The sequence below is a fragment of the Cololabis saira genome, chromosome 4, assembly GCF_033807715.1.
Source record: "Cololabis saira isolate AMF1-May2022 chromosome 4, fColSai1.1, whole genome shotgun sequence".
Lineage (NCBI taxonomy): Eukaryota > Metazoa > Chordata > Actinopteri > Beloniformes > Belonidae > Cololabis > Cololabis saira.
The window spans coordinates 3,219,219-3,238,032 of record NC_084590.1 but is presented as its reverse complement, the minus strand read 5'-3'; the positions used below and the strand labels follow the sequence as shown (position 1 = coordinate 3,238,032).

The following is an 18,814-nucleotide window of genomic DNA, read 5'->3' as shown; positions in this document are numbered from 1 at the left end:
ACAGATACCTTGCCAAAAAATACATGGGATGGGACAAGACCAAAATAAATGACATAAGTCTTCTGCAGATAAGTTTACCGAATGAGCAGTTTGGTTTGTTGTCGCCGTGTCGAGTCTAAATGCCCCGCCCACCAGAAGTAAGGGCGGGAGCTGGTGGGCGGGGCTAACGGCGTCTCCATGGCAACGGTGTGACGTGCAGCCCTGCGTGCCGCGCCCCCCTCCCTCCCTCCGCCAGGCCTCCGCCCGACAGCAGTCTAGTCCCCGCACACGAAGGAAGGGAAGGAAACAACAAACTGTTGCATAACCCTTAAGTCAATTATTGGACAAAAACCGCCTTCTGAAAGCGGAGGGACGTCGGGAGAGCATTAAATTGTCTTTTTTTTCTGTAAATAGAACAACAGTTTCTTCTAGTTCGCGGAGGGATTCCACTAACTTTTTCCCCGGACGTGATACAGGACGCTGCTCAGTCCTGTATCACCATCTCTTTTTTCATTAAGATATCTACTTTTTTTTTACCATTCGTACTCTACTTTTTTTCTACAGTCCGTGGTCTCATTTAGATGGCAAGCTTCCCAGATTCTGTAAATAAAAATGATTTAGGTAAGTACAATTTTATGAGAACGCCGAACCCGCTCTTAACAGTGAAGCCTGTAATATTAAGCGCACCAGGCTGATTTATGGTTCCGCGTTACACCGACGCAGAGCCTACGGCGTCCGGTACGCGGCGACGCGCACGTACGTAGCGCGTCGCCGCGTAACCCACGCCGTAGGCTACGCAGCGATTTAACGCAGAACCGTAAATCAGGCTTTACATGGTTGTAAGCACTCACACGTGTTAACAAATACACCAGCAACGCGTTATTTGTCAGTTATTTGTCAGTTATTAGCTGCGTTTGACTAATATTCTCGATTGAAGAGACCGTGAAGGATCTTGCAGCCTTCCCTCCCCCACATGGCTCAGTGTTGATCTACGTGCGAGACTGCACGGATCTAGTTTTTAATGCATAAATTATACTTCACATTAAAATAGATGCAGCCCACTGTTTTTGGTCAGTTCAAGTTAAATGATAATATTTGCAACTCGGGAAAAAATGTAAGTAATGCACAGCCTTCCAGTTTGTTTCCTCGTAGGCCCTAAAGCCTCGTTTCAAAATACTTGTTATTTCCTGTCCTGCGTGAAAACGTTGATGTAACGGGAGGAAAAGGCTGAATTTGTCTGGTTTTGATCGGCCTGTTTTATGGAACAATATATAACACGCCTCTCCATTTCCGAGACCTTTCCAGATGTTATCACAAATGTGTTCAAAATCAATTGATCAATACTACAACCCTTTTCATATGGCTTGTGGCTCTGAAATATGGAGGACCAAAACTGCCATAAATAAATTCAGAAATGTGTGTGTGTATATATATATATATATATATATATATATATATATATATATATATATATATATATATATATATACGTGTGTGTTTTGTTTTTCGTATATGTGCATTCCTTGTTTTTACATTCCTCATCTCTGTGTACTTTACCGTAGGCAGTTCTGCCTTAATATGCAAACGAGGGGGCGGGGCTTCCTGGTCCACCTCCTCCCCTATTGGTCAATAAACAGGAAGTAGCTGTATCGGTCTAAAATTAAAACTATTGCGAAACATAACGTCTAAACAGAGGTGTCAAAAGTATTCACATTCATTACTCAGGTAGAAGTATAGATACTAGAGTTTAAAAATACTCCTGTAGAAGTTGAAGTATCAACTCAAGTTTTTTACTCAAGTAAAAGTATAAAAGTACTGGTTTCAAAACTACTTAATGTATAAAAGTAAAAGTAATGTAAGGGGGGAAAAAGCCATTAAGGACAAAAGCCATTGAAAATGAATGTATCTTAGTATAATGCAAATATATTAAAGAAGCATATATGTGTACTATTGAGCATTAACATGTGTTTCAGAGAGCAGCAGATATGATGACTAGTTGCCTATAAGTATTGTAATGGTGCAAAAAGTCAAACTTCAGAGGCATGTTATCATTTATCCTAACCTTTATTGGAATGTACATCCAAGTTTAGTTGCAGGAATCTGAGGGAACGGATGTAAGAACAAAACTGGACAAGAACATCTAATACAACCACAACCAAATTCACTCTATCCGGATGGAGCAATTTAACTGGATAGTTTTTATTTAAAGGCCGAAATGAAATAGAGTAACGAGGCTGTTTTTAAAATGTAAGGAGTAAAAAGTACAGATAATTGCGTGAAAATGTAAGGAGTAAAAGTAAAAAGTCGTCTGAAAAATAATTACTCCAGTGAAGTATAGATAACCAAAATTTCTACTAAAGTAAGGTAACAAAGTATTTGTACTTCGTTACTTGACACCTCTGCGTCTAAAACTAATAATAATCATGTCCAGACTTATAGGTAATGTAAACTAGCTTCTTTGTGTGTTTTATTATGCCCCTCTGACTGCTCCTACACCACATAACATTTCAATTCAATTTTATTTTATTTATATAGTGTCTAATACAATATAAGTTGTCTCTATGATCTTTCCAGAGACCCAGAACATGAACATAAACCCCTGAGCAGTTATAACATAAACAATGGCAGGTAAAAACTCCCCTAGTGGGAGAAAAACCGTAAACCAAACAGTGGCAAGAAAAACTCCCCTTTTATTTATTTTTAATTTTTTTATTCATATGCACAATGACAAAACAGTAATTATATTAACAATACAAGGACAAATAATTGTGCAGGAGAGGAAAAGAAGCCCGAAGGGCTTATAAAAAATCATCCCCCTCAATACAAAATCACAAAAACAAATCAATCAATAGAAAAAGAAAAAGAAAGGAAAAAAGAAAAGGTAAAAGAAACAAAGAAAAACACAATAAACACAAAAAAAAAAAATACCCATAAAATGGCAATTTCATTTCAATTAGAATAGCCTATTAATTTAGCCTAGATAAGAAATTCCCCACCAAGCTGGTCCTAAACATTTTTAAGGATGATGGAAACTTAAGAGACCTATCTAAAGAGTTCCAGAGTTGAGGGCCATGGAATTGGATAAAGGATTTGTGACTGGAGGTAAAAGACAAAGAGGTAAATGAAAGTTCTTCCCACCTCTAACTGAATAAGAGTGAATATCTGATGATAACAGAAACAAATGATGAAAAGTGCCTGGAATGTCTTGTTTGGGATGAATGAACTTAAACATAAACAGGCATGTTTGAAACATATTAATAGAAAAAAATTGATAATAATTTAAATTGGCTAAATAAGGGTGCAGAAGGTGCTTGATGAGTAGAATATGAAATAGTTTTCAAAAATCTTTTCTGAATTAATTGATTAAGGTACGAAGAATAAGAAGTGCCCCAAACAAGGAGGGAAGAAACCTGGACCAGGATCTGGATCATAAGGGGGACTCATTTATAGCTCATTTCAGAAATGAGATTAGACATTAGACAACATTCAGTGTTCAGCGAGCCTGATGGTGTAAACAAAGACGTGGTGAGAGCAGCATCACACACACACTTCAACCAATGTGAGGGCTGTGAAGGTTCATCCCTGTGTGTCACTGCCGGTTGCGCAATAGCTTTCATTTTGGCTCCTTCCTGTTTATTGACCAATAATAGAGGAGGTGGACCAAGAAGCTCCGCCCTCTCATTTGCATAATGGGGCAGAACTCCATAAGGTAAAGTAAACAGAGGAGACGAGGGAATGGAAAAACAACAAATGCATGTGTAAGGAAAAGGAGAAACAAAGTGTATATATTTCTGCTTTCTTTTTTAATAATGTCAGTTTTGGTCTTCTACAGTGAAACCCCTTTGTTTGAAAATGTTATCCGACTCCACATTTACCCTGAGTTGGCTCAGTAAGCCTGCAAACATATTTCCATCCCAAGTGTGTCCTTTCTTCAAGCATTATGGTGTTCTGAACATGTCCTTTCCTTTACTTGGTGGTCACAGACGGTAACAGGCCCCTCGTGTTGCCGCTCACAGACTGCTTTATTCACTGGGTGCTAACTTAAACATGGAGCTTTATATGGCAAGAAAAAACTAAACATTACAAAAATAAATGTGCTGATTGCTCCTGTGGGAAGTGTGTCTTTTCTAGGCCTGTGTTGAAAAAAATGATTTTCCGATTCTAAATTGATTCTCATATTAATTCCTAAAAATCGATTATTTTTTTTTTTCATCATTAAATGGCAGCACGGTGGCTTAGTGGTTAGCACTGTTGCCTCACAGCAAGAAGGTTCCCGGTTCCACTCCCAGGCCCAGCAGGACCTTTCTGTGTGGAGTTTACTGCTAAACCCGGTGTATTCATACTGCTTAATGTAGTGTGCATTAATATGCATTGTCGCGTCTAAATAAACTTTGAAACTTTAAATTACAACTTTTGGTATTTTTTTGTTTATGCCCAAAAAAGGAACGTTTTGTTGGACATAAGAATAACTGGTGCCATGTTTTTGCCTTTTAAATATGTTTAAAGGTATGAAAACATTAAAGTTTTCAGTTATAATTGCATAAATTGTTTATATTTCATTACTTTATTACTTTATTTGCATAAAATGCTAAAAACCAAATTCAATTCACTCAATGCCAAACATGTTGCAGCGAGCACAGACGAGCAGGGGCGGAGCAGGGGTCCCAGCCCAGGGGGGCCAAGCATTCTAGAGGGGCCCTTCTGGCTTAAACATCCCCGTTAAAACATAATCGGTAAAAAGAATGCCACAGATCAGCCCCTCTGACACACAACCACAGCAGCAGCACACGGTCAGAACCTTCACATGAGGTTCAAGCACCAGGGATTTACCAGTCATTATGTCAAACCTAATTATAACTCTAATGCAGACTTTAAGATACAAGTATCAAACTGGAGATAAAAATCAAATGACATCCAGTGATGTCTATGGAAGCCCATTTCCGCCAGTAAAAGAGAAATATCCCCACGGTTAGTCATAATTATGACATAAAAAGACATAATTTCAATTTTTTATCTCATAATTAAGACTTTCTATCTCATAATTAAGACTTTCTATCTCATAATTTCAATTTTTTATCTCATAATTAAGACTTTCTATCTCATAATTAAGACTTTCTATCTCATAATTTCGACTTTTTATCTCATAATTATGACTTTCTATCTCATAATTTTGACTTTTCGTGGGGATGTTTTTATTTTTAAGGCTAAGTTTTCATCTTAGCCATAGATGTCGGATTCGCTGAGTAGCACAATTCAGACACACGTGTTCAACCTACACAGTTTACAATGTGCGGCGACATGTATTTAACACAATGACTGTGGACAATGCAATCATATTCCTATTATTCATATTGTTCTTTATGTTAACACTCAGTTATCAAAATAAACACAATTTTGTTGTTTAATCTCATTCATGTGTCAATTCAATGGTTCAGTCATGTACCAAAATCCATTTAAATTGAAAAATGTTGCTTCTCGTGTCAAATATTGATATGCGATTAATTGCGATGAATTAATTACAAAGCCTGTAATTAGATTATTTATTTTAATCAAGTCCCACCACTAATATATATTCATCATTGTTGTTATTATTAGTCTCCCAGGTGGCTTTCCAAAAGCCAGACATTTTTATCCGATCAGAAAGTGCTTCTTTAAACTAACAATTCCAGTCAGAACCAGTGATAAGACCGTGCTTGGCAAATCAGCTCGGATCATATTCTTTTTTCAAATGTTGGATTAGATGTGGTTGCCCAATTTGTTATTTAATTTATGTTTATTTTTATTTTACGGGTATTACAAATTGTCATCTTTAGGTATTCTGTACTCAAAAGGAAAATACAGGACTGTCTCAGAAAATTAGAATATTGTGATTTTCTGTAATGCAATTTAAAAAAAAAACAAAAATGTCATACATTCTGGATTCATTACAAATCAACTGAAATATTGCAAGCCTTTTATTATTTTAATATTGCTGATCATGGTTTACAGCTTAAGAAAACTCAAATATCCTATCTCGAAAAATTAATTCCTATTTCCCTATTCTGGGAATCTTAATCTTAAACTGTAAGCCATAATCAACAATATTAAAATAATAAAAGGCTTGCAATATTTCAGTTGATTTGTAATGAATCCAGAATGTATGACATTTTTGTTTTTTTTAATTGCATTACAGAAAATAAAGAACTTTATCACAATATTCACATTTTCTGAGACAGTCCTGTATACCCCCAAACATACATTTACACGACTGTTGTACCATCCCAGTTAGTTTCCAGGCTCTTCTCTTTTTCTCCTTCTCTATCTGAACAGTTACCACAGTGAATCCCCATCTAAATGTAAGTGAAGTATGAACAGCTTTCGTGTGTTTCTGCAGGTCAGGCTAAGGTCGTTGGTGAACTCCTTGCACCTATAGCCCCCTTCGACCAGAAATCCGGCCGGGAGACTTGGACTTTAGCGTTTGCACCCAATGGTTCCTACTTCGCTTGGTCTCAGGGGCATCGCATCGTCAGGCTCATTCCGTGGACTAAATGTCTGAACAGTTTGTAAGTATTCTCTGAAAGGAATGTTAATAACTATCTCTTTTACTCCAAACATGAGTGTACATACACCAAAGAAAAGAAAAGTGCGTGTTTAGCGTGAACATCCTTTCTTCAAATTGCAGGCTTTACCGAACAATTTAGATGTCTTGGCTTTAAGTAACACTGCAGAATTAAAAAAAAATGTAACCATAACGTTTCTGAAATAATTTTAGCTGTGGATCAACTTATAACAGGACGAACAACAGGTCTGTCTCCCGCTATAGGGTTATCTAATAATGTCATGAAGAAAAAGTACTACATTTGCATGATTTTATATATACATGTCTAAATCATTTCATTTCATTTCACTCCTCTGGCCCCCAATATCAGAACAATGATATATAACCATTGATATGGGGAGAAAAATAAAATGATACAGCATGACAGTATACCAGTTATACTGTGCATGCATAAGATTGAACTTCATATCTTTTCACTCTTATCTACATTAAACTCAATGTGAACTGTCTCACTGTTTCACATAATAAACCTGTAAATGGAGCGTTATTTCTGTAATCTGGCGCTCATTACTAAGATGTATTCTTCCCTGTGTAAACTATGGAAGAGTATTAGGGCCGGGCAGGAGAAAAAATATTTGAGAGGGGAAGATTTTTTTTATTGTGCGCTTTGAGAAAAAAGTCGAAATGTTGAGATTAATGTTGAAGTACAATTCCAAGAATAAAGTTGAAATTTCACCTTTTTTCTCAACATTTCAACTTTATTCTCAAAATTTTGACTTTTCTCGACATTTGGACTTTTTTCTCAAAGTGCACAATATAAAAAAATCTTCCCCTCTCAAATATTTTTTCTCCTGCCCGGCCCTAATACTCTTCCGGAGTAAACGTTGTGTTCAGGCTGTATAAATATTTGAATGTTGTAGTACACAGTACGCTGGTCAATGTTTGAAATCTCTGTTCAAATAAAGTTAGCATCTTTGGAAAACTAAATCACATGTAACAACCTGAGCTGTTCAATAACCACCAGCTTCCATAATCAACATTTTATTGCATAACAATGAAGTTTAGCTCGGTTGCTTAAAGCACAAAGAGAAGTTAATCATCCAAACATTTAGTGTTTGCTCTCTTGGTCAGCTGCGTGTGGAGGTTATACAAATATTGCTCTATCTTGTCAGTCGACATATTCCTTTCTTCTGTATTATTCCATCTTCAGTTGGTAAACAAATTGACAGACTGCGGTGTCAGTTTTCCTAAACAGTAAATTGCAGTGGTTTAACTAAGAAAACAAAACAACCTTTCTTTATCTATAGTGCTCACATTCTTGCAACTCAGTTTCTCTCAGTTAGTGAAGATGCTTGGACTGAAATAATGTTTGTCACTATAAAGTTTTGTTCTTAAATATCTGCATTTTTGGGCCAATCCCAATACACTCCCTACTTTCTACCACTAGCCCTCACTCATTATCACTAGCCCTAAAAATTAGTAGGGCCAATGGTAATGTTCCCTAGGGATTGGGACACAACTCGGTACGTCACTGCGTGGTTTACGTTCGGGTACGTAAGCGACTGCGTAGTTACGTTTGCACATACGTCACACCATATCAGGAAGCCCAAAGATAAAAGCTGTTTTAATTTCAGCTGTAGTTCTGTTAATATGCCACTTTATTAAAGGAGCAGTCTGTAAGAAATGGCCAAAACTGGTACTGCAGTCACTTTCAAAATATTGTTGAGCGGCGTGTACCCTCCCCCTCCTCCCCCCGACCAGAGGTTGCCAGGTAGGCTGCAGAATGCAGCAGGAACGTAGGCTGCCATGGCTGCCATAATTAGAGCCGAGCTGGCAACCCGGATGCCGAAACAATACTGACTTGGTGATTGGGAGATAGGTGGAGGGTGGAGCTTCAGAAACAATACTGACTTGGTGATTGGGAGATAGGTGGAGGGTGGAGCTTCAGAAACAATACTGACTTGGTGATTGGGAGATAGGTGGAGGGTGGAGCTTCAGAAACAATACTGACTTGGTGATTGGGAGATAGGTGGAGGGGGGAGCTTCAGAAACAATACTGACTTGGTGGCATCTGAAAACCCTCACTCTGAAGGGCCAGATTCATACACACTAGCCCTCGATATGTCCACTAGCCCTACATGCAAAGAGGAATTGGGACACCACTACCCTCACAGGAACGTGAAAAATGTAGGTGTAGGACTGAAAAGTAGGACTAGGGGGGGATTGGGACTGGGGCTTTTGAATTGCTCTGTGTCTCACTGGCCTCCTCCCGTGTCTCTGTTGTCCTCCTGCTTCAGTTCAGGGGGCCCTGGTGCAGAAGCTACGGATGGGTCCAGCCCCCGGCAGCCGAGCTCTCCGAGCAGCGATGAGAGCCAGGCCGTCATCGTGGCCGGCGAGCCCCAGGAACGCACCATTGACTGTGGTGGCACCGTCTGGGGCTTGGCCTTCGGCTCTTCTGTGCCGGAGAAACAAAGCCGCTGCGTCAACATCGAGTGGCATCGCTTCAAGTTTGGCCAAGACCAGCTGTTACTGGCCACGGGCCTCAACAACGGTCGCATCAAGATCTGGGACGTTTACACCGGTGAGTCCATGTGGTCTGTAGAAGGTCTTCATCGACGTCACTTACTCACACTGAGTGGTAAAAACAGCTGCAACTAGTGGAGAAGACGGGATAACAGCCGATTATCAGCTTAAATTAAAGTCAGTTGGACTTGACAGTGACCCGTACGGTTTCATTTCATTTCATTTTATTCTTTATTTCATTCAAAAAATAAAACAAACAATTCAATACAAATACAAACAAAAATGTTCATAAATTGTGAATGAAAAGGGAGCAGAAAGAAGAAGAATCTTATCTAATCTGCCCCTTTTTTCAAGAAATAAATTCACAAATAACATAAATTAAAAATTTTAAAAACAACAACTAAGTAAATAAAAAAATAAAATAACCGCCGTCTATGGGTATGTCAATCAAATGTAACTAACTTTTTCATTATATTTACTTAACATACAGGCTTTAATTGTTCATTTGAATGTAATGTTTGATTTGGATTCCTCGTTTTCTTTATTCAGATTGTTCCATTAACTGATTCTTTTCACAGAAACACAACGTTCCATCAATTTAGTCCTGAATCTTGTTTTTTTTTTAAAATCTCTGTTCCTTTTAAGTTATACTTGCTTTCTCTTTTTTCAAATCTTTTCTGAATGTTGATTGGTAAAGTTTTTTTATGAGCTTTAAACATAATTTGCAGAATACTAGTCTACTAATTCATGAAATTTCAACAATTTTAACTGAAGGAACAGTTTTAACAGGAAGGAACAGTTACCCCAAGAACCAGTGGTCCATGGACATTAATATTTGGTACAGTTACCAAGAACCAGTGGTCCATGGACATTAATATTTGGTACAGTTACCAAGAACCAGTGGTCCATGGACATTAATATTTGGTACAGTTACCAAGAACCAGTGGTCCATGGACATTAATATTTGGTACAGTTACCAAGAACCAGTGGTCCATGGACATTAATATTTGGCCACCAATCCAGTTTCCTGATATTTGTATGTACTTAATTTCTACGCCGGGGAAATACAGGAAGCAAAGCTTGAAGGCTTACAAAAGTCTTGACGCTTGATCCGACTTCAAGGATCTGACACTCAGTCTTTCTGACACTCAGTCTTTCTGACACTCAGTCTTTCTGCCACTCAGTCTTTCTGTCACTCAGTCTTTCTACCACTCAGTCTTTCTGTCACTCAGTCTTTCTGCCACTCAGTCTTTCTGTCACTCAGTCTTTCTGCCACTCAGTCTTTCTGTCACTCAGTCTTTCTACCACTCAGTCTTTCTGACACTCAGTCTTTCTGACACTCAGTCTTTCTTTTTTTTTTTTTTTTTTTTTTTTTTTTTTTTTTTTTTTTTTTTTTTTTTTTTTTTTTTTTTTTTTTTTTACCTTGTCTGCACACATATTATTGATTGATACCATGACGGTAGAAACCAAAAGTGTATATATGTGCATTATTACTATATGTAATATATACATATATATACGCACACATATGCGTACACATACATAAACATACACATACAAACCCAGTGTTTTTTTTTTTTTTTTTTTTTTTTTTTTTTTGAGGGGGGGAGGGGGTGGGGGGGGGTGGTGACGACATCCACTGCCAATCCAGGAAGCAGGAACACACAGAGACACACGTCAAGCACTGGAAATCTGCAACAAATAAACCACAAACAAAGCACGAAACCGGCACGGAGCCATCCAAAACACGAACAGCAATCGACCTAAATCTTGAGATCTGATCGCAGTCTGAGCTAAGCTATCGCTACCGCTACCTAAACCCAAAAACTAGAGAGCCAGCATGCAGGTGAACAAGCCAGTGTGTATGTCTATGCGTGTGTGTGTGTATGTATATGATCATGCATGTGTGTGTGTGTGTGTGTGTGTGTGTATGCGTGTGACTAAATTACTGTGTGTGTGTGTGTGTGTGTGTGTGTGTGTGTGTGTGTGTGTGTGTGTGTGTGTGTGTGTGTGTGTGTGTGTGTGTGTGTGTGTGTGTATGTGTGTAATAAACCAAACAAAGCTCCACCTGAAGTGTATCTATAGTGGGGGAGGGGGGGGAGCAACCCCGCCACCCGTGAGACCAGAGGCCGACAAGGAAGAGCCCGGAACCCAGGCCACCGGCAACCCCACAGAGGGGAGAAGTAGGAGGGAGGCAACCCACCGCCTGCGAGGCCCCCCCCCCCACCCGGCGGCGGCCGAGGGGGCCCGCGGGCGGGGCCCCCACGGCGCGGAAAGAAGCAGCCAGGGATCCCGCGGCGGCGGACCGCGACCCAGGCAATCCCCGGCCACCCGGTCCGGGCCGGACACGCGGCCAGGAGGCCCTCACCCTTCAGGCCAGCGACCCCCACCCGGCAGGGGGCCAGCCCGCCCGGAGAGACAGAGCCGCCCCGGCCGCCGACGCGGGCAGGCGCACCCGTCCCCCACGAAAGTGGCCCTCCAAGACCAGAGGGGCGCCCCGCCGTAGAGGCAGCGGGGGGGACCGGAGACGGGCCCGGAGAGAGGGAACCCCCCAACAAGGCGACACACGCGCAGGCCCGACAACGGAGGGCCCCAGACCCAGGCATCCCATTCATTCATCCATTCACCTATCCGATACCTATACTAATAATAATATAATATACTATACATAATAATAATAATACTAATAATAATACTAATAATAATACTAATAATAATAACCATCTTTGTATAATATAATATTGATAAATTATTAAGTTTTTGATGTCCTGCCAATGGAGGCTCAAATCCTCCATGGCAGGACCCTTCCATACCGCATTCTCACCGACACAGACATACAATCACGCACCGTTTCCCCCTCCCCGGGGGGATCCAGCACCGCCAGAAGGCACCCCAGGCTGCACGGCGGGCCCCGCCAGGCCCGGGTAACCCGACCCACCCGTCCCAGGCCCAGGCCGGTGAGGGAACGCGGGTGATGTGGGACCCCCTCCCGCCCCTTGTGTTGAGTGCATGTGATTAATGCCATAAAAACAGGGAGGAGGGAGGGCCAAGTATGACACAGACCCCCCCCCCTCCCGAACTACGTGTCCTTGTCAAATGTATTTATTAAGTGTTGAATGGGCAGTGTCTATTTTGCTGTTAAAACCGTGAGGCGGGGAGTGCCGGGCCACGCGGGACAGTGCCCCCCACGACCCGGACCCCCCGCCTTTCGCCTATGTGCGTATGAATCGTGTAGGGGGGGCAAGAGGGGGAGCGGAGGCCGAAGCCAGGAGGCAGGACCAGCAAAGCCGGCCCTGATAAGACACCCGCGTCCCCCCACCGGCCGTCCAGCAGACGGGGGCCGGCCCCCCGAGCCGGGCAAGGGCCCCACCGTACCTCCAAGGGCGCCCCCGGCGCCGCCGGAGCCCCCAGACGGAGGTGGAAACGGTCCAACATCCTCCCATTCATACTGACAACATAAGACATAGATACCTGGGAATGGTGCCACCCCGCCGTCGCGCCCGCCCGTGCACCCCCCGGTCAGGGGAAGCCCGCTCCCCGGACCCGGCCCCACCCCCCCCCGAGGCCACCCCGGCGGACACCCCAAGGGTCCCGGAGTCCCCACATCCGCAGGGGCACTTGGCCCCCGCCCAGCGACGGAGGACCAAGGCAGCAATGCCCCCCCAGCGCAGACAGCCACCCCCCACCCAGGCAGGGCCGGGCCCTCCGGGTGGGACCCCCACGTCCACGGCCCCGCCCCCCCCGGGAGGCCCGGAGACGCCCCAGCCACAGCCCCCCGCCCGAGCCCTCCCCAGCCACCCCCCCCCACCGCCATGAGGTAACCCCCCCCACAGGCCCCCAAGGCCCCCACCGGCTAGGGACAGGGCCCCGCGGCCCCCCCCACCGCCCCCCAGGGGCCACCAGAGGCCCGCGCCCCAGACCCCCCAAGCCGACCCCCAACCCCAAGGGCTACGAGATCACCACCCCCCCGCCCCCACTAGGTAACGAAGCCAATAAACGGGGACCACAGAGAGTGCAATTCAGCCGAATGTTGTTCAGTGGAGGCAGACATTATCTCACTACTAATATGATCTGATAAAAGATTCCTAAAATGGTTGATACATAAACTGGATTTTTGTTTCCAATTTACTAAAATGGTTTTCTTTGCGATACATAAGGCAGTGAGAACCCGGTGTGTCCAATTAGGATCTATTTGAGTGTCTCCCAGGTGACCTAATATACATACCGTGGGGCATACTGGGATTCTGTGGTTGATCCATGTGGATAAATCCTCACAAATCTCCTTCCAGAACCTCTGTACCGGTGTACAGAACCATAAAGCATGCATATAATTATCTGGGGTGTTCTCTGTGCACTGTGAACAGATATTAGAGGTGACAAAGCCCATCTGGAACATCCTTTGTCCAGTATAATGTATTCTATGAAGAACTTTGTACTGTATAAGTTGTAGGTTTGGGTTTTTAGTCATAGTAAACGTATTTAAGCATATTTGTGACCAAGAAAACTGGTCGGTATTAAGAGAGAGATCCGCCTCCCACTTAGAGATCGGGAGAGAGACTGAATCGTCCAGTTTAGACACTAACCTGTAGAGTTTTGATAACAACTTTAAAGTGCTTAGATTCAATAAATCTATTATCTTAGCGGGAAGTTGTAAATCTAATTGGCTAATTTTGTATGTTTTATTTATTATTGCCTTAAGTTGTTGATACTCTAAAAATTTATTCCTGCTAACTCCGTATTGAACAATAAGTGTATTGAAAGGTACAAACTGTCCTCCTACAATTACGTGCTGTAAGTACCGTATTCCTTGATCTCTCCATTGAACGAAGTTAACCATCTTTTTATCATTTTTCACGATGTCTGGGTTGTTCCATATGGGTGTACGGTCACATGGAAAAAGTGAAATTTTAGCTATTTTAAGAAATTCCCACCAAGCTGATAAAGTTGTGCTAATATTAATGCTTTTGAAACATTGATGACGTTTGATACTTTGACTAATAAATGGTAACTCTGAGATTTCTAGTTCATTACAAAACACTTGCTCTGAGTCCAGCCATTGACTATCTAAAGGATGATCTTTTGACCATTTTACAATATACTGTAACTTACTGGCTATGAAGTAATACTGAAAATTAGGTAATTCTAAACCTCCATATTCTTTGGATTTTTGCAATGTCTTTAAACTAATACGTGGAGTTTTATTTTTCCACAGAAATTTTGATACATATGAGTCCAACGATTTAAACCAGGAAAGAGGGGGTTTGCATGGTATCATTGAGAAAAAATAATTTACTTTTGGTAAAACCATCATTTTAATGGTGGCTATTCTACCCATGAGCGAAATGGGGAGAGAGCTCCATCTGGAAAGATCATCTTCTATTTTCTTTATAAGCTGAACATGATTTAATTTTATTAACTCTGACAGCCTAGGGGAGATGTTTATGCCTAAATATCTAATGTTCCCTGATTGTAATTGAGTATTGGTTATATTCCTAAAATTGCAGTTAACACACAGAACAGTGGATTTAGACCAATTAATAGAATAATCAGACAGAGATGAAAATCCCTCTATAAGTGCAATTGTCTGTGATAGTGAAGATCGTGAGTTCTGGAGGAAGAGGAGTACGTCATCCGCATAAAGACACTCAGTCTTTCTGACACTCAGTCTTTCTGACACTCAGTGGGCGTAACCTGCCGTGAAGTCGCATCTGTGACGTCATGCACATTCCTCTCTAGTTACCAGAGACGGGGAGATGAGCTCAGTGTGTAAAACCTCAAATTGACATTGGGGACCACACAGCTCTTTTCTTTTTCTTTTTTTTTTTTTACTTTATTTTTATTGAAGAAAAACAGACATTTCTTGACAACATCACAGAATCTAGATGAATGCATTAAAGACAGTAACAAAATGGAGCCAGTGGGGTCTAGAAAGTTGAATAAAACTGATCAATGAAAAATAATAAATAAATAAATGGACAATTGAGACATTGCACGTACCAAGGATTCTCCTCAGTTGGAAAGGAACCTTACAATAGGTAGCATCAACTCACAAAAACATCAGACCTTAATTGTAATCAAGCAGTTAAAGCCTCTGATCTGCTATGAGATACTTATAATAAATGGAAATGGAGAAGAGAGGAAGGGAAGAGGAGAGGAGAAGAAGGGTGAGAGGCACCGCCCAGAGGATCATGTCGGTGCCCCCCTGCAGCATAAGCCTATAGCAGCATATCTACCACCAAGCTATGTTTGAGACTAGCTATTATAGTCTTGTTCTATAGCTGCAGCTATGACTACTGACTCTAACACACTAGAGTTTACACTAACTAGAGATTTACCAACACCAGCTAGAGGTTTACTAAACACTAACTATAGGCTTTACTAAACAGAAAGGTTTTAAATTTAGTTTTAAAGGTGGAGGTGGTGTCAGCCTCCTTAACCCAGATTGGAAGTTGGTTCCATAGTAGTGGTGCCTGATAGCAGAACGCCCGCCCTCCAAATCTACATTTAGATACTCTAGGAACTACGAGTAAACCTGCACTCTGAGAACGGAGAGCTCTGCCAGGAACATAAGGCACTATCAGGTCTTGCAAATAATGCGGAGCTAAGCCATTTTGGGCTTTATTTGCAAGTAATACAATTTTAAATTGGATTCTGAATTTTACAGGTAGCCAATGGAGCGACGCTAACATGACCTTCATATTCTTCTGTTGATGGCTGTTATATTGAACTTTGATCGCAGCCTTACAGATCGTCACTGTACCACTGTCTCAAAATGACTGACATGTGTTTTTTATTTGTCCTTTGTTTGTTTTGATGGTTTGTCCCAGGAAAACTCCTGCTGAATCTGATGGATCACACAGACGTAGTGCGAGACTTGACCTTTGCTCCTGACGGCAGTCTCATGTTGGTGTCGGCATCCAGAGATAAGACCCTTCGCGTGTGGGACCTCAAAGATGATGGTAGGACTAGAGCTGCCTTTCATAGAAGGATATTTTGACCCAGAGGTTTTTGTATTTCTGTATTTCCATAACAATTCAGCTGGAGCAGAAGTAGGAGGTTGGAGTGAAGCTGCTGTGATGTATTTGATTGTGTGATCTAAAGGAAGAAGACAACAGCAGTAAAGATGTAGATTAGAACCTGGAGGAGATGATACATGTGCTGCTGGGTCTGTGGCTTGTGTTCGATATCAAGTTAAAAAATGAGAGTGACTGCGTTTCCATGCATCAATAACCCTTTTAAAACCAGAATATTGGCAATAACCAGAATTTGCTCATATTCAGGTTTTTAAAAACCCAAATATGAGCCCTGGGTTACTCCTTTTAAAACCAGAAAATGGGTCATGTAAACGCCAAACGGAATATCCCCATCAAACGGAACAGGAATTTGTTTTCTGCTCATGCTCTGTTCACAAGGAATCCTGGTCAAGACCAGGAGGAGACTAATCACTTCATAAATGTAATGAAGGATATGAACATTTCTGCATTTGTAGACGGTAGATAGTACCGGGATAGAAGATTTACAAGAAGGTGAGAGAAAAGTTGTGCGGAGCAGCATTTGTTTTGAATTTGGATACAGAAAGAAGAAGCAGAAATGACGGGAATTTCGTCATCACGTTCTCCGTGCGTCGCTAGTTTGATCCAGATATCCCAAATGATTAATTACCATGTAAATGGAATATTCTGAATGTTTCAGTAACCGGAATATTAGCAATAACCCCAATTTTGACTGCATGGAAACGTAGTCAGTGAGAGAAGCTTCAAGTGGCGATGCTTTTTAATTTTTGTTAGTTTGTCTCTGCGCTGCTGAAAGTCAGCTGGAGCCGTGAGCAGCTATGAAGAGACAGAGCTCCTGGTAGATCTGGTCGTTCCTTATCTCCGTCTAGATCCCTTTTTAATTCTCTCCTCAGCACCAGGTTTATGAACATCTGCACCTCAGAGTTGGATCAGAAACAGACTTTTGCTGCCATTTCCTGTTGAATAAAATGAACAAGAATCCGTCAGAGTCTCTTTCTCTGATTTCCTCCTCCTGACTCAGACGTCTGACTCCAACCCCCCGACCAATCGGTGGTCTGTAGTGTGATGATGTCAGATACAGCCGACTCAGCAGCTTAGAACCTCGGCAGAGTAGATACAGAGAAGTATCTACTCAGCACGTTTTCAAGTTTCAAGTTTATTTGAGATACATCATTGCATAACAATATGAATAATGATGTTTCTTACACAAGAGGACCGCTCTTATTGAGAAAAAAATAAAAAATAAATATCAACTGTAAGACTGCTAAAAAAGTTCATTTTACTTCTGATAAAGCTTGTACGCTCTCGGGAGGAACCACATCTGGTGCCTTTTTGTGTGACTCATAGGTTGTGTGAGTCTCCTTCCATTGCGTAGTGTGTAGCGACTTGTATTTGCAGACAGGCTCTGGATCATTGGGCTGGTCCCTTCTTTCAGTAGCTGATGGAATACGTTAGACCCCTGGTGGAAAAGAACCAAACCGAGTGAAGTGGAGCTGAGTAGGTACTAGTGGAAAAGCGTCATTAGTGATAATCTAGCTGGGAGGATTCAGGCCTGTGCAACAGCAGTGGGGAACAAGACCGTCTGGGGAAAAATGCAAATAATTAGAGTCTAATAGCCATTTCTGTCCAATCAGGCTGTGTGATGGTGATGTGTGTGTATATACACAGACAAATTAGAGATATAATAATATGTGTGTATATTCAGTATTTACTGTTACAATGACTCTTTAACCAGAATTGTTGACTGATGGTTTTAAGGCCAAATGAAAATGTACTTATGTTGTTTTTGAATCCTGTCATTGCTAGGTAACATGGTGAAGGTTCTGCGTGGGCATCAGAACTGGGTGTACTGCAGTGCCTTTTCCCCCGACTCCACCATCCTGTGCTCAGTCGGCGCAGGCAAAGCAGTAAGTTTTCAAGTTTATTTCACTCTTTTATACATGCTTTTTTTTCTTGTGTAAAAAGTTTGCTCATAAATATGCTCGATCAGCGATCAAAATGCAATGGTGTCGCCTTTTCTGCCCACTTTCTACTTCCACTTTAGAACAAACTACTCAGTGTCAGTTGTGTGTATAGTTTCTATTTGGATCCTAAAAGGATTTTAGTGTTCTGAAATGATATGTAGAGCAGACAAATGGATAAGTGTGGAAATGTGGGGCTTCTTGAAAAAGCCACTTCGAAAACCTTTTATACGTGTTACTGATAAATATTTACGATCTTGAAAGATCGTGTGTGTGTGTGTGTGTGTGTGTGTGTGTGTGTGTGTGTGTGTGTGTGTGTGTGTGTGTGTGTGTGTGTGTGTGTGTGTGTGTGTGTGTGTGTGTGTGTGTGTGTGTGTGTGTGTGTGTGTGTGTGTGTGTGTGTGTGTGTGTGTGTGTGTGTGTGTGTGTGTGTGTGTGTGTGTGTGTGCCAACAAGTTCATTGTGAAAACAAACAGATGGCAAGGGTTAAAAATTAATAAAATTTTGTATACTATGCAAGAACTTTAAACAATATTAGTTTTTGTCTTCAGCGGGGTATACACAAGGACTTTTCATCTAAACAGATTTTTTTCTATCGGGGCCAGGCAGGAGAAAAATAAAAATAATATTTTAGAGGAAGATTTTTTATTCATTATGGACTTTAAGAAAAAAGTCGTAATGTCGAGAAAAAAGTTGAAATGTCGAGATTAATGTTGAAATACAATTTCGAGAAAAAAGTCTAAATGTTCGTGAATACAGTTGAAATTTCGATTTTATTCTTAAAAATTGTATTTCAACAT

General features: G+C 41.4%; 1 protein-coding gene across 1 annotated transcript in view; it reads left to right on the top strand.

Annotated features, from left to right (window-relative positions):
* The first annotated feature begins 236 nt into the window (after positions 1–236).
* Positions 237–18,814, top strand: part of wsb1 (WD repeat and SOCS box containing 1) — a 30,753-nt gene continuing 12,175 nt past the window's right edge. Inside the window, exons 1-5 of the mRNA XM_061718680.1 lie at positions 237–600; positions 6,353–6,521; positions 8,815–9,098; positions 15,868–15,999; positions 17,860–17,960. Coding sequence (XP_061574664.1) covers positions 561–600; positions 6,353–6,521; positions 8,815–9,098; positions 15,868–15,999; positions 17,860–17,960 — 726 coding nt within the window. The 5' untranslated portion in view covers positions 237–560. The remainder of the gene's footprint in view (positions 601–6,352; positions 6,522–8,814; positions 9,099–15,867; positions 16,000–17,859; positions 17,961–18,814) is intronic.